The sequence below is a fragment of the Emys orbicularis genome, chromosome 6 (genome assembly GCF_028017835.1).
Source record: "Emys orbicularis isolate rEmyOrb1 chromosome 6, rEmyOrb1.hap1, whole genome shotgun sequence".
Classification (NCBI taxonomy): domain Eukaryota; kingdom Metazoa; phylum Chordata; order Testudines; family Emydidae; genus Emys; species Emys orbicularis.
Genome location: NC_088688.1, coordinates 41,577,063 through 41,594,039, shown reverse-complemented (window position 1 = coordinate 41,594,039; position 16,977 = coordinate 41,577,063). Strand labels below are relative to the sequence as shown.

Genomic DNA, 16,977 nt, shown 5'->3' with positions numbered 1-16,977 from the left:
GCTCGGTTTGTTTAGCCTAACCAAAAGAAGGCTGAGGGGCTGATATGATTGCTCTCTTTAAATATATCAGAGGGATAAATACCAGGGAGGGAGAGGAATTATTTCAGCTCAGTACTAATGTGGACACGAGAACAAATGGATATAAACTGGCCGTGGGGAAGTTTAGGCTTGAAATTAGACGAAGGTTTCTAACCGTCAGAGGGGTGAAATTTTGGAACAGCCTTCCGAGGGAAACGGTGGGGGCGAAAGACTTCCCTGGCTTCAAGATTAGGCTAGATAAGTTCATGGAGGGAATGGTTTGATGGGATAACGTGATTTTAGTCAATTAGGCAATAACGTGCCATCGCTGGTAAAATGAGGGTCCGGCTGGAGATTCTTGCCTGTATGCTCGGGGTTCTACTGATCGCCATATTTGGGGTCGGGAAGGAATTTTCCTCCAGGGTAGATTGGCAGAGGCCCTGGAGGTTTTTCGCCTTCCTCCGCAGCATAGGGCAGGGGTCGCAAGCTGGAGGATTCTCTGCGACTTGAAGTCTTTAAATCACCATCTGGAGACTTCAACAGCTGAGTTAAGGGAAAGTGGGTGGGTCAGCTTTTGTGGCCTGCATCATGCGGGAGGTCAGACTAGATGACCACAATGGTCCCTTCTGACCTTAAAGTCTATGAGTCTATGTTGTAATAATAACTTGTAGGCAAGACTGTGATTACATTGACCCATAAATGCCAAAGCAGGTCAGACATTCCATGCATCTATATGTATATAAAAATCAGACCCCCTAACCAGTAAGAGTGAAGTTCATCTGGTAAACCTCTTTAAAGAAATTTTAATAATAAAACAAATATCTAGTGCTAAATTCTTCCCTCAGAGCACATACATGGCTCTCATTGAAGTCAGTGAGCTCTGTATATGTGCATGTAAGGTCTGACTTTGGTCCTTAGCTTTTTAAATTTCAAAACATGAATTTTAATTCTGAATATTGAATGAAAATATGAATGCTGCTTCTGTGAATACTAATGGTCGAATCTAGTGAAAAATGTGAATATAGCACAGTGAGAGCTGTCTGGAAGGATCAAATGGGATTATGCATCTTTACTACCTGAAGTTTTATGAATGTCTCCATGTTTGAAAGGGCTCTTGGCCCTAATCTGAAGGGAGAACTATGGCCAGCATAGTACTGGCTTCTGTAAATGTGTCTGTGCCAAAGTCTGTGGTCTGAAGTGCAGTGGACAATGACTTGTTCAACTTTGGTGATAACGAGGATCCCCTATAATTTAAATTAACATAATTTAACAGTCTGGCATAGCTAGCATGATATTTAGGGAATCTAAAAATAATATGATCAATAAATTACTTAAGAGATTCCTTTTGGCACTCTGGAGAATGGTCTCTCTAATGACCCTCAGATGTAGCCTACCGGGGTTTTCCATCATCATGACTAAGCAGGTAGAAAAATTAGATGACTTCAGTTTCTTATACTGCTAAGATTACAGAACACTGAGAAAAATATTAAGATATCAGAATAATCACTGAACTTTTTTCTCTGTAGCTACCTATTCAGATGTAGGTCTGATTGAGTATTCAATATCTTAGATACAATGGAGCTGCCATAAGTAGCAGCTATGAACAAAGTGGAAAACCCTTATATATTAGAAGTGTCATAGTACATAACCATGAAACCCAACTAGAAGAGGGACAAATTGTATTAAACCCGGGGTGGGCAAACTACGGCCCGCAGGACCGTCCTGCCTGGCCTCCGAGCTCCTGGCCCGGGAGGCTCGCCCCTGGCCCCTCCCCTGCTGTCCCCCTTCCCCCGCAGCCTCAGCTGGCCCTGCTGCTGGCGCAATGCTCTGGGTGGCGGGGCTGTGAGCTCCTCGGGCAGCGCAGCTGCAGAGCCTGGTCTGACCTGGTGCTCTGAGCTGCGTGGTGGCAGCGGCGCGGCCCGGCTCCAGCCAGGCGGCGCCCGGCTCCAGCCAGGCGGCGCGGCTGTAGCGCCGCCAGCCACCGGTGCTCCAGGCAGCGCGGTAAGGGGGCACGGAGCGGGGGGGGGGGGGGGGGGGTTGGGTAGAGGGCAGGTGAGTTCGGGGTGATGGTCAGGGGCTGGGGTGTGGATAGGGGGCGGGGTGGTCGGGGGGGAATAGGGGGTTGAATGGGGGCAGTCAGGAAGGAGTTGGATGGGGCGGCCAGGGGTAATCAGGGGACAGAGAGAAGGGGTGGTTGGATGGGGCAGGGGTCCCGGGAGGGAGGCGTCAGGAATGAGAGGAGGGGTTGAATGGGGTGGCAGAGGTCCGGAGGCGGTCAGGTGACAGGGAGCAGGGGAGTGTGGATGGAGCAGGGGTCCTGGGGGGGGGTGGGGGAGGAGGGCCGTCAGGGAACAGGGTGGGTTGGATGGGTCCAGAGTCCCGGGGGGGGGGCAGATAGGAGGTGGGGGCCAGGCCACGACCCCCTCCCCTAAGCGGCTCCCCATACAATTTCCAAAACTCGATGTGGCCCTCAGGCCAAAAAGTTTGCCCGCCCCTGTATTAAACCATATAGGTGACCATATAGGACAACAAATATAAAACAGTTACTTGTAGTAATTGTGCTTTGTCAAGATGATTGTCTATGTGGATAATGCTCTAGCATGCCACTAGTGCATGAGCTTAGAAGATTTGCCTAAGAAGTGTACATTGGGGCAGCTTGCTGCTCCTCTCCTTCCCATTCTGGGTTCCAAAGAGATTGCGTTGCCACAAATGTCTTTTAGTTCATATCACTAATTAAGGAATCCCTCTACAAGAGACTGCAAAGAAGTGGAGAAAATGAGCAGGGAGCATAGATCCATATGGGTAGTCATCATCTCAGGGAGCTGTAATTACTATGGTAAGTAAATGGGGTTTTTTTCTTGGAGAATTTCCCATATGAGTTCCAACTTCCCACTCTTGGAAGATTAACAGGTGGGCCTGGGGACTGTTCATTTAAAAATGATTGCAGGACTGTTATCCTGAATTGGGTATCAGATTAGAGCCCTACTTGAGAGAGCAACTCTGCGTAGAGATGGTTACAGAGCTCTAAGAAGCACCCTTGTGTATTTCACTAATTGATAACTTGTGAAGGCAGGGCCTAGAATAGAGCCAGAAGCATTTAGCATTTTCGTTGGTGGCAAAAAGTTTTCATAAGGCTTGCCTGTATGTGGAACATATGCAAGACTGAGTTCTTGGGGGATCATCTGTGCTGCAGAAAGTGGTATGACAAAAGTAAATGCCAGCACCAGTCAATATGCATCAGTACTTACATTCTGGTAGTAAACTTACATATATTTCGGAATGATCAGGATCTAAGTTAGTTGTGAGATTCTCTCACTTACTCCTGTGCTAATTAGATTCAAAACTGTTAGTATCATTACTACTTTGATGCGCTTATACTGGCTTTCTTTATTTCACTCTAGGTTGGCCCTGACCTCTATGAACAAATACCAAGAAGCAATTACCAGTTACCAAAAAGCACTGGTTCTTGATCCAGAAAATGACTCTTACAAGTCAAATATGAAAATAGCTGAACAGAAACTAAGAGACCTCTCCAGTCCTGTAAGTTACCTTAATTAGTTTTTCTTTTCAGTGAGGTTTTTTTTAATAACTCAAATGGAATTTCCTAGACATAGTACTCTTCAGATATTATTTGTTTACAGACTGGAACAGGACTGAGTTTTGACATGGCAAGCTTGATAAACAACCCAGCGTTCATTAGTATGGTGAGTATATTAAGTATATCTTGTTGCTTTTAATTAAGAAACAGAATGTAAAATGTTTTAAACATTGCTCCTGCTTCAACAAGAGAAGATGGTTTTAATGCTTATCATAACTAGTGTATACATCCAAAGCACAGGACTTGGTGGTGATGGGGGACTTCAACTACCCAGACATCTGTTGGGAAAGTAACACAGCAGTGCACAGATTATTCAACAAGTTCTTAGAATGTATTTGAGACAATTTTTCATTTCAGAAGGTGAAGAAAGCCACTGGGGAGAGGCTGTTCTAGGTTTGATTTTGACAAATAGGGAGGAACTGAGGGAGAATTTGAAAGTGGAAGGCAGCTTGGGTGAAAGTGATCATGAAATGCGAGAGTTCATGAGTCTAAGGACTGGTAGGAGGGAAAACAGTACAAAAAGATAATAGATTTCAAGAGGGCAGACTTTAGCAAACTCAGGGAGTTGGTAGGTAAGATCCCATGGGAAACAAGTCGAAAGGGAAAAACAGTTCAAGAGAATTGGCAGTTTTTCAAAGAGACACTATTAAGGACATAAGAGCAAACTATCCCACAGCATAAGAAAGATAGGAAGTATTTCAAGAGACCACCTTGGCCCAACCAGGAGACTTTCAATAACCTGAAATTCAAAAGAGAGTCTTACAAAAAGTGGAAAAAAAGGATGAATATAAACAAATAATACAAGTATGTAGGGAAAACATTGGAAAGGCCAAGGCATAAAACAAGATTAAACTAGCTAGAGAAATAAAGGGTAACAAGAAAACAGTCTACAAATACATTCGAAGCAAGAGGAAGACCAAGGACAGGGTAGGCCCATTACTCAATAGAGTAGGGGGAAACAATAACAGCAAATGTGGAAATGGGATAAGTGCCAAATAACTTTTTTGTTTCAGTTTTCACTAAGAAGTTGAGTAGCAATTGGACAACTAACTGAATGAATGCCAGTGAAAATGAGATAGAATCAGAGGCTAAAATAGGGAAAGAACAAGTTAAAAATGACTTAAACAAGTTAATGTCTTCAAGTCACCAATGCCTGATGAAATACATCCTAGAATACTCAAGGAGCTGACTGAGGGGATATCTGAGCCATTAGCGATTATCTTTCAAGAGTCATGGAAGACAGGTGAGATTCCAGAGGACTGGAAAAGGGCAGATATAGTGCCAGTCTATAAAAAGGGGAATAAGGACAACCTGTGGAATTATTCCAATCAGGTTAACTTCAGTACCCGGAAAGATAATGGAGCAAATAATTAAGCAGTCAATTTGCAAACACCTAGAAGATAATAAGGTGAAAAGTAACAGTCAGCATGGATTTGTCAAGAACAATTGTGTCAAACCAACCTAATAGCTTTCTTTGACAGGGTAGCAAGCCTTGCGGATAGGGGGGGAAGTGGTAGATGTGATATATCTTGACATTAGTAAGGCTTTTGATACTGTCCTAGATGGAACTACTATAAGATGGGTGCATAACTGGTTGGAAAACCGTTCCCAGAGAATAGTTATCAGTGGTTCACAGTCAAGCTGGAAGGGCATATCAAGTGGGGTCCCGCAGGGATCAGTTCTGGGTCCGGTTCTGTTCAGTATCCTCGTCAATTATTTAGATAATGGCATAGAGAGTAAACATATAAAGTTTGCAGACGAGACCAAGCTGGGAGGAGTTGCAAGTGCTTTGGAGGATAGGATTAAAATTCAAAATGATCTGGAGAAATGGTCTGAAGTAAATAGGATGAAATTCAATAAGGACAAATACAAAGTAGTCCACTTAGGAAGGAACAATCAATAAGGACAAATACAAAGTAGTCCACTGAGGAAGGAACAATCAGTTGCACAAAATAGGAAATGCCTATCTAGGAAGGAGTACTGCAGAAAGAGATCTGGAGGTCATAGTGGATCACAAACTAATTATGAGTCAACAGTTTAACACTTGCAAAAAATAAAAAAGCAAACATCATGCTGGGATGTATTAGCAGGAGTGCTGTAAGCAAGACATGAGAAGTAATTCTTTCGCTCTACTCTGCAGTGATTAGGCCTCAACTGGAGTATTATGTCCCATTCTGGGCGCCAGATTTCAGGAAAGATGTGGACAAATTGGAGACAGTCCAGAGAAGAGCAACAAAAATGATTAAAGGTCTAGAAAACATTACCTATGAGGGGAGATTGAAAAAATTGGGTTTGTTTAGTCTGGAGAAGAGAGGACTGAGGGGGGACATAACAGTTTTCAAGTACATAAAAAGTTGTTACAAGGAGGAGGGAGAAAAATTGTTCTTTTTAGCCTCTGAGGATAGGACAAGAAGCAAAGGGCTTAAATTGCAGCAAGGGCGATTTAGGTTGGACATTAGGAAAAGCCTCCTGTCAGGGTGGTTAAGCACTGGAACAAATTGCCCAGGGAGGTTGTGGAATCTCCATCATTGGAGATTCTTAAGAGCAGGTTAGACAAATGCCTTTCAGGGATGGTCTAGATCAGTGTTTCTCAAATGCGGCCACCCTGGCCGATTGTGGACACCAGGGGGCTTTTCTTGTGTCCGCAGCCTCCTGCGTGGTGATTGGGGGGTGGGGGGGGAGAGAAGCAAAGCAGCGACCCTACCCCTGAGGGACGCCAGCTAGGGTTGGGCCCTGCCCCCCTCTGGAGCCACAAACGGCAGAGGGGCAGGCAGCTGGTGTGAGTTCCCCACTTTCCCAGAGGCAGTGGGGCTCAGGCTTCTGGCTTCAGCCCTGGGGTTGCAGGTGGCAGGCTCTGGCTGTGGAGCTTCAGCCCTGGGCTCACCACCCCCTTCCCCCCATCGTCCTTGGTCCCCACCACCTCCTCTGGCCGCAGAGCTTCAGGCTCTGGCCGCAGGGCTTCCATCCCGGCCCCCAGTTGCGCAGTGGAGGGCACCGGCCTTGGGCTCACCATCCGCCCCCCATCATCCCTGGCCCCCGCTGCCTCCTCCAGCCCCAGGCTTCGACTACATGGTGGCAGGCTCCAGCCTGTGGGGCCCCAGGATGCGGACGGGGGGGATCGGACACAGGCTCAATATCACCTGCCACCAATCGCTCCTGGCCCCTGCGGTGTCCTGCAGCTATGCCATGGGTCTTTTAATGTAGTGTAGACGTACCTTGACAGACTCCATTGCCTTTATTCTAGGTGAAGACCTGGCCACTGTGTTCAGGTTCAAAAATTCCCTAAGGGATAAAATGGCCTTATGTATTAAATTGATCAAAAGGTACATTTAAAGTGTGTGTGTTTTCTGAACATTTGCCTAAACCTATACTTAAAACATACAAGGTTTGCCACTCTGGTATATTTGGTCTTTCCATACTTATGTATGTGCCTACCAGCATTTGTATGTTAAGTATAACACAGGCATCACTATAGTAAAGTGGAGGTTGACTAAAATGGACTAGTCAAGCAAAGCACTTCAGGTTCACTTTAGGCAATGTCCATTTTAATTAGGCCTCCTTATAACTCTATGCTGCAGTGCTCCCTCCCCAAATCTTTACAGGCCATCTTTTCCCTTCAGAACCATAGAGCTATGGAAAGAGATCTATTAGGTCCATCAGCTTATGTCAGGTTCCAGTTGCCCACTAGAGTAAGGACCCAGCCTCTGGGTCCCCAGGTCTTTTAAGCCTCTCAGAGCTTGAACAGAGTCCAGCCACTGCCCTGATCTTGGGGTCCCTAGGTACACACTCGGGGTGCTGACATGCTATCTAGTAGGGATGTAAATACCATTTTAAACGTCAACCGTTTAAATGATTAAAAAATTTTGTTTAAATGGTTAACTGGTTGGGGCCGCTCCCGCCGGGCGGTGTGGCTAGGGCTACTCTGGAGTTAGATCGATGCAAGGCAGCTTACCCCTATGTAACTGCCCGGCTATGCTGACTTTACTCTACCTCCACAAGTGGTTAAGAGTCAAGATCGATGTAGTTGGGTTGACGCAGTGTCAGTGTAGATACTGTGTTGCTTATGTTGACTGTTACTGGCTTTCAGGAACCATCTCAAACTGACAGAACAATAAGTACAAGAGCAGCTGGTGAGGATGCACACCACTGACACAAGTAGCAAAGTGTAGACGCCCACAAGCAATGTAATTAGTGCAGAGGCTGTATGCCTTTGTAAATTAGGACAACTTAATTTTGTAGTGTAGACATGGCCTTAAACACATCTTTTCAGGCTAGTAGGGTATTGTGAATACACATTCATGATACAGTAGTTTTTCCACAGTCATACTTCATAATATCAAGCGGAACTTTCAGACAGATCCCCAAATTGTCACACCCTATTGTCACGCCCCGTCAAAACACTAGCATCTGGAATCACACGTGGTCGAACCAGAGAGAATTGAGCCGCTGTGTCCCTACACCCCAAACACTCCATGCCATCAATCTTGACAACCTTGATGTGTTCCCTATCCGCTTCACTAGGCCCCATGTCCACCAAGCTGGTGTGATAAAAGGTAGGAGTGCCCTCTGGGGCCTCAGGGCTAAGGGCAACTGAGCTAACACGGGACAAGGGAGGTTTACTCTCCTTTAATTTGGGACAGCTGTTTCTCAGGTGCTCTGGGGAATTGCAGTGAAAGCACCTTCTGGGATCCCCTGCTTGTGCAGGAAATTTGGGACGAGTAACAGGGGAATGAGGAGGTGAACGCCCAGCCTCCTTTTTCCCCGGGGTAAAATGGTGATTCTGTTTCCCACCAACCCTGTACCCCTCTGCCAGTGGTTTGTTTAACTGCAGCCTGTGCTTGCTCATAAGAGTCTGCATACCCAGCTAATTCACCCACTGCATTTACCTTTTTGTCCCACAAATACTGTTTTACATCATCACTGCACATATCCAGGAATTGTTCCTGAGTAACCAGATCACACATCCCTTCAAAGCTTGTAATGCCTTTCCCCCTCACCCACTTATCTACCAAATCTTTCATTTTGTTTGCCTAAGCCACATTACTCAATCCAGATCCCCTCTTAAGACTCCTGAATTTAACCCTGTAGGTTTCAGGTGTAACCTGAAACTTTCAAAACCAGTTCCTTAAATTTACCATAGCTTGAAGCATCATCAATAGGCATCTTATTGAATATGTCCAGATCTCTGCCGATCAATTTTGCTATCAATGTGGTCATCTTTTGGTCTTCAGGGATTGCATGGAGGGTGCACAGTCTCTCAAAGGTGATGAAATATTCAGCAATATTGCTGGATTCATCATACTGTGGATATAGTTGCTCCCATTTGTGGATTTTTGGGGAAGTGGAGCCAGCAGGTGAAGGGTTTTGTCTCTTCAACTCCATAACAGCCAGTTCATGCTTCTGGGCCTCCATAGCTCTCTCATGGGCAGCCTCTTCCCTGGCTTTTTCTGCCTCCATAGCTCACTTGTGGGCAGCCTCCTCTCTCTCCATCAGTCTTTTATATTCATTTTCTCTCTCGTTTATTCTAGTCAGCTCTAGTTTGCTAGCTGCTTCACTGGTAGTCATTTTCCTGCTTTCTTGTGCTGGGCCACACACCCCTCTGCAGTTCACTGAAACTCGGATGCACTCAGCTCAGGGGATTCTTAGTTAACAGAGACTTTCCCAGCGCCCAGTGTTCAGACTTTATTTTGCTTCCTTTTCTGTCCCTACTTCCCTTGCCCAAAATAAGCAAACAGAAAATAACAAACCAGTAACCACTTTGTCTGTTCTCCAGCCACCACACTTAAAATCACTACTAGTATCTCAAATCAATCAGCTATGGACAGGATCCTGCTCGACTACGCCACTGTGATGGGTTAGATCACAGAACCGCCCTTGGGAGCTGCCAACTGATGTGCCAAGACTACTGCCCCTGCTTTCCTGCCCCATCAGCTTATAACTTCAGTGCCCTTCCTGGTTTGAGCCAGACTTGCTAGCCTGCTGCAAACCCAGACCCAGGTCTGAACCACGTCCCCTAACTGCTGTAGGCTTACCTGAAAGCAGCTAACAGAGGTGTTCTTGTCTTTAACACTCAGATGCCCAACTCCCAATGGGGTCTAAACCCAAATAAATCAATTTTACCCTGTGTAAAGCTTATGCAGGGTAAACTCATAAATTTTTTGCCCGCTATAACACTGATAGAGAGATATGCACAGCTGTTTGCCCACCCAGGTATTAACACATACTCTGAGTTAATAAGTAAAAAGTGATTTTATTAAATACAGAAAGTAGGATTTAAGTGGTTCCAAGTAGTAACAGACAGAACAAAGTGAATTTCCAAAATAAAACAAAACAAAACACGCCGGTCTATGTCTAATACAGTAAGAAACTGAATACAGATAAGATCCTCACCTGTTCCAGAATGCTTCCTTTTACATACTAATCTCCTTTTAGTCTGGGTCCAGCAATCACTCACATCCCTTGCAGTCACTGTCCTTTGTTCCAGTTTCTTTCAGGTATCTTTGGGGGTGGAGAGGCTCTCTCTTTAGCCAGCTGAAGACAAAATGGAGGGGTCTCCCCTGGGCTTAAATATACTTTCTCTTGTGGGTGGAGACCCCCTCCTCTCTCCTATGGAAAGTCCAGCTACAAAATGGAGTTTTGGAGTCTCCTGGGCAAGTCACATGTCCATGCATGACTGAGTTCCTTACCAGCCAAGCCACATTCCTGGGGAAGTCCAGATGTGGATTAGTGTCTCCAAATTCATTGTTGGCTTAAGTGTTTCTTGATGGGCACTTACTGAGACTAGTCTTTTCTCAGGAAGCTGACCAACTGCTTCACTACAGCCTACTTAGAATCAAACAAGTATGCAGCCAATATTCATAACTTCGAATACAAAAATGATACATGCATACAAATAGGATTAATAGATTCAGTAGATCATGACCTTTACAGAGATATGTTACCTGGTATATGTAGCATAAAACACATTCTAGTTATGTTATATACACATTCATAAGCATATTTCCATAAAGCCTTATGGGTGGCACCGTCACACCTACCATTACGAGATTGCTCCCTACATTACATTTTAAATGCTTTGTCCAGTTTTATGTCAAGCAATGGGGTTTTCACAGTTTCCAGGGTGAGACTATTCCAAAGCATAACAGATTTTGCCATCAGCAGTGGCAGATTAGCCACTGGGCCAACGGGGCCTGTGCCCAGGGGCCCTGGCCAATCAGGGAGCCCCAGAAAAATAGGCATGCTGACCCGCTCTGCCCCCCTACCCAGCGCTCTTGCTGAGGAGCGGAGCAAGCCCCTGATCCCTGACAGGAGCGCTGGGCGGAGTGGGGCAAGCCCCCGCACTCCAACCCCGCTCCCTAGCAGGTTTGGTGGGAGAGTATATTTTTATGTAGTAAATATTTTTAATCTCTTTTTTGTTTTTTAATCACTACTTATGAGCCTTCACCATAATATTTAATACAGTAGTATCTAATATCCAGTATTAAATACTGTAGTCAGCTAAACAAATAATTAATTATATAAATTATATTCCATTATATTTATTTACTAAACACTGGAGTTTTCCAGAAAGATAAATCCCAAAACTGCAGGATATTCCGCATTCCCCATGCAACTTAAGAGAAACTATGTGAGTCTATTCACTCATGAGAGGTGAAGGGAAAACCTCGTCTTCAGTCATTCCTAAAATTCTCCTTCCATGCTAACATTCACCCAGGCACTGAAGCCGGTTGCTGAGCCTAGTTTACTGCAGAGGTGCAAGAACAAAAAGCAAAGCCAATCACCCATTAATACCATTTTAGGGCTTGCTTGTATGGGGATGCACCAGAAGCAGAGAATTATATCAGAATGGAGTGCGCACACGGGAAGTTATACAGGCTTAGCTATAGTTCTGCCTGTCAGTTTCCCCGCGGAGACAAGCACTCTGAGTCAACCTCAACCCAAGGAAATTCGTGACCGAGTGCGTGATACACTGAGGGATAAACTGCTGAGCTTTAATTGCCTGAGGAGTGCTCTTCACACTGGAAGTTTTCCAAAATACCCTGGTGAAAGTTTGCTCTGTTTTGACCAGCGATAAAGTGAGATGAGTTGGGTTCCCAGAAGCTTCTTGGATTTGTTTGAAAATACAGAGTGCAAGTCAGCTGTAATGAAACTACTACATGAGTGCAAGAAGCTGCTTGTGTGGAACTAGAGACTGGTGAATCCCTGTGGACGTCTCCAAGACCTTGCAATGTGCAAATTCCAGTCCTGGTGGGAGTGCGCCTCTGATGATTGGGAGTTTTAATTCACATTGGGCCTTAAGGTCATCTTTGGAGAAAAGAACTCTTCTCCTAGAAGAGATGACTGAGGTGTTTCACCAGCCGCTGACTGCTACACACCCTCACATCTGCCTTCCTGGTGAATGGAAGGATTGTGTGCGTGCGCACATGCGCGCACACGTCCCTGTGCCCTGACCTGCTCCCCGGCAGGGGCACTGGAGGGAGCAGGAGGGAGAGGGAGGGGCCTCCCCACTTGCTCTCGCCTACGGCCACCCAAAACCATAATCTGCCTCTGGCTGTCAGGAAGTTTTCCTATTATTTGGTCTAAATTTTCTCTTTCATTCCATTAGTACTATTTATACTCCCTTTTAGTAAAAAAATATCTTCTCCCTCCTTGGGGTTTACATTTGCATACTTGTGGTTTAGTCATTGCTCAGCTATACCAGTCACATTTAGCACTTTTTTTTAACCTTTCCCTTCAGATTAATAATTTTTGTTGCTTTTCTCTAAACTGTCCAGTTTCTTTTTTTCTACTCATGTCCAGAATTTAATGTAGTATTCCAGATGCAGTTGCAGAGCACTATAGAGAGACTGTTACTCTCTTTCTCATGACATATTTGTGTATGTGGGTGGGGCAGGGCAGTGCTCAAAATTACATTTGTTCTATTTTGCTGCCTTATCACATTACTAACTTGTATCTAATTTTCTAATATCTCTTTATTACAGCTTTTCAGGTTCCTTATTTGTTTTGAGTATCTGTGTTTCCAATTAGTACTGTCCATCAGGCAAAAAAGAGTTTGCATTCCCCCCCCCACCAAATCTCATTTGGTTATTTCCTACCCATACTTCTAAACACTAGGGCCCAGATCCACAAAGGGATTTAGGCATTGCAATCCCTAACTCTTAGGTGCCTAGAAAAATCAGTGGCACAATAGGATCCATAAAGCCCTATACAAAGAATGGGGAGAGACTGCCTTAAAATGCCGCCGACAAAAGCCAGCAAGCTAGGTGTAGAGCCACCTAAGCTAGCTAATGACAGATTCTGATGAGAGGGGTATGTTCTAAGCCCGTCCCATGGAGATAGGTGCATAAATCCAGATTGCAAGGAGGTGCCTAACTTCACTTGCAATCAACAGCAGAGAACCCCTCTCCTGGAATCAGGCAATTTAGGGATCTCGTGGGGAGGGGCTCTCACCATGGCACACTCCCGGGCAGCCTAGCGCAACAGTGCAATTACATCCGTCTGAGTTTCCCCCATTGAGGTCTCAATAAGTCCAACAAATCTTATGTATATTGAACAGTGCCCCTTCAAGGCTGTAGTTTATTTAACCCAAAGCCAGAATGATATGCAGGCCTCTACCCCGAAGTCTGCAGCTAGAGGGGGAGGGGGCTGAATTAACCTTAATCCATCAACCCCATTTATGTTCATGTCCCTTACCAGTGAGACCTCTTGACCCAGAAACCTCTTCTTGAACCAGGGACTCTTGTCATCTCCGGAGGAAGGATCTCTTCTCTTGGGTCAAGATCCCCAAATGGGAGACCCTTTCTCAGAAAAACATACAATTCTTCTAATCTGGGGCTTTTGCTACTTGATGAAATCCTTCCATGAAGACCAGGTTCTGCTGAGACTTGGCATTCCTTCCTTTCAGAGCATCTCCCACCTAGAAGCATTCTTACAGGTACTTAGTTTCCTTTCCTAGTAAGCTCCCTTAATGGCTACCCCATGAAAAACATCTCACATTGGAAGTTTCCTTGTTCTGGGTTCTGCTTTTCTCCCCAAGAGCCTCTATTCCTTAGTAGTGTCTATTGGGAGTAGCTTCCTTTTATCATGCCTGGTGCTTCCTTTCCTAATTAACTTCCTACCAATTACTCAGTGAGTTAATTAGCCCCAGGTTCACCTGAGTTACCTCATTTCCCCTTGTGGAGCTTGTCAGAGATAGACTCAGCTCCTGAATCCTATTCAGGGCCAGCTACCCTCTGACAGTGCCTGAGCCATTTCTTGTGAGAATGAATTAGGTGTATGCCTCTTTCCACACAAAATGGGGATAGTCGTAGTACCCAACTTATAACTTTTAGCTCAGTGGTTAAAGCACTCATGGGGGATGTTGGAGATCTAGGTTAAATTCCTCCTTCTGCCTGATGGGGAGAGAGGATTTGAATAGTGGTCCTCCACCTCTCAGGAAAGTGCTTTAACCACTGGGTTATGGGATATTTTGATGTGGGTTGTTCTCAATCTGGATAAATAAATAGTCAGAGGGCCACAGAGAGACCTAGGTGCTGGAACTAGGGGTGCTGTGGGTGTGGCAGCACCCACTGGTTTAAAGTGATTTCCATCATATACAGGGTTTACAGTTTTGTTTAATGGCTTTCAGCACCCCCATTATAAAAATTGTTCCAGCACCTATGCAGAGAAACTCTGAGAATGACTCTATAGCTTGGTGGCAAGGATACCTGTCCACAAGGTGGGAGACCTAGGAGCCAGTCCCTCTGCTCCAGTGACTCTAGTTATTTATCCAAAGTTGGAAAACTTCAACAAGAGAGATTGAGAGATCCACACCAGAATATCCCATAGCCCACTGCTTAAGGCACCACCTCCTCCTCCTCCATTTTGAATGAGGCCTGTTCCAGTGGGCATGCTTTAAGGACACTTACCAGATTGGGCCCGGCAGGGAAGATCGGTGAGCAAACACCCCTGGTTTGTAGATCCTGCTGGGGTTTAGGCGTGGGACAGGCCTGCACATGCCCAAACATAGAAACTTAGGTGCCTAGGGAACTTTCACAGTGGAAACATAGGCACCTAGTGACTGTAACTACCTCTAGCATTAGGCAACAACAAAGTGGAGGTTTTGTGAACTGCAGTGTTGCCTAAAACTGGGACTTATGCACTTAAGTCCATTTGTGGATCTGGACCTAGATCCTTTCATATTTTTTCTGTATATTCACTTTTGTTCAAGACACCTCCCTCTCAACATATTATCAATTGGTAATTTAATTAATCTGCTGTTAAGCCCTTCTTTCATTGAAGACCAGAACAGACAGAACACTGAAAAGTGACATCTTGACACAATGCTGTACTTTGTTGTTTTTCATTACCTTTTGTTTATGTTCCTTCAATAAACCTTCACTCCACACAGTGCTGTTATCCAAACTGATTTTAATTAATTTGGGAGCATAGTTCAGGAGACTAAATTTCATATATATTCATCTCTGAGTCGTGCAAGAATCCTGTTGTATTCTTCTGAGTTCTTAAAGAATTTCACTGGTGGATCGCAGCATTACTGGGAGCCTTTCTTGTTCAAAGCAGACCACAACACGCCAAACTTAACATCTGTGTGCTAAAGGGTACACTGTAAACTTTGGAGTATGTAGCCCCACAGCATGCAATAGCTCCTAACCTAAAAGAGAGGCCAATAGGTCTGGTCACCTATTGAAATTGTAGGGTAGAAATGGTCTGTGAGGAAGGAGTAGAGTGAATTTTCTACACAGCTTAGTTTATTAAGTTGCACAGGAACTCCATCTGTTTTGAGTTGAAAATCTTCTCTTCCGTCTGTAGCTAACTACATTAAATGGATTTTTTGTATTGTTTCCAGAGGTTGCCTGATCAGTCAAGTAGACTGAACCCAGAGCTGAGAGCCAAGAACTCCTGAGTTCTCTTTCTGATTTTTACCACTGTCTAGCCTTAAACAAGTTACTTGTGGCTCAAGTTTCAGGCCTTTAATCTCCTGGACCAAATTCACTGCTGATATAAGCAAATGCGACTTCATTGACATCAAGGATTTGCAACAAATTTGGTTTTCTGTCATTTCCCAACTGTAAAATGGAGACGATATGACTAATCTACCTTGGAGAAGTGTTGTGAGGATAAATTAGTTGTTAAACCTGTTTTAAGAAGAAAAGTGTCAAGTATTTTTATTTAGTTGAATAGATAAGATCCATGAGTAAGTGAATGTGCTGAGCATTTTATATACAGCAAATGTGCTTATTGGGTCTTTTTATGTATTTATTTCAGATTTCAGTTGCTTTGGGAACTTCTACAGAAATACAATACAAACATTTAAACAATTCCATACACAGAAGACTACCCCTGCGACTGCTTAGATATTTTTACCCAATATAATAACAACCACCCCCAGCGGCCCCAAGACTAACTGTTCCCTCCTCGCAGCCTAGAATCCATAAGCCTTCTCAGATTCCCAAGGGTAGGCTTTATCATGTAGAAAGCTTTTAATTTGTTATCCTTGCATATATCATTATCTAGAGGAAAACATTAGATAAGACTCCAGTTGGAATGATGGAAGCTTAATATTAAGCAATATATAATTCAAAGCTGTTTTTTTAAACCATTAAGATGATTGCCCAAATATCTGACACATTTTAACGTCTAATTCCCAGGGCATTGGGTCAGAGTAGCTCTAGAGATTCACGGACTTCCTCTTTTTTATGGTTGATTACCCTGAACAGCAATAGTACATTGTAACTGATCCTCATAGTGTAGAGTATAATGAATTATATTATCTTCATGTCCTTGAAATACATTACTTTAATGAGTGATTTTGTTGAGGATCATATGTCTCGAGTCATTAACTTAGCTTGTGTATTGTAATACAAGATATATATTGTGCTTCTCATGTCTCCCACAATGATAACTAAATATATGACTGCATTCTGACTTGCAATACATCTTACCTATTGTAGGCAGCAAGTTTAATGCAGAATCCTCAAGTTCAACAACTGTAAGTATTAACATGGAGTATCAGTGAAAAGAGATGCCAGTGGTGTCTGAGTGGGCTAGCAAATCAAAAGCAAATGGCAATGGATTACTAAAATTTGTATTGTGTTCTTCTTATTGCCTTTACAGCTGTACTCTTTGTAACTAGATCTACCACAGTTTAGTTTCCCCTACAGCTCACTTAATAACTAGTACTCTTCCTAGTAACCCAGCAAAGAATTGCAATTTGTCACTTAAGATGGGGTTCTCAAACTGGGAGTCGGGACCCCTCAGGGGGACACGAGGTTATTACATGGGGGTCGCGAGCTCTCAACCTCCACCCCAAACCCCGCTTTGCCTCCAGCATTTATAATGGTGTTAAATATATAAAAAAGTGT

General features: G+C 44.2%; 1 protein-coding gene across 1 annotated transcript in view; it reads left to right on the top strand.

The window, feature by feature from the left end:
* SGTB (small glutamine rich tetratricopeptide repeat co-chaperone beta) overlaps positions 1-16,977 on the top strand; it is a 37,554-nt gene that overhangs the window by 18,822 nt on the left and 1,755 nt on the right. The window contains exons 7-9 of the mRNA XM_065406721.1: positions 3,420-3,558; positions 3,660-3,722; positions 16,567-16,604. Coding sequence (XP_065262793.1) covers positions 3,420-3,558; positions 3,660-3,722; positions 16,567-16,604 — 240 coding nt within the window. The remainder of the gene's footprint in view (positions 1-3,419; positions 3,559-3,659; positions 3,723-16,566; positions 16,605-16,977) is intronic.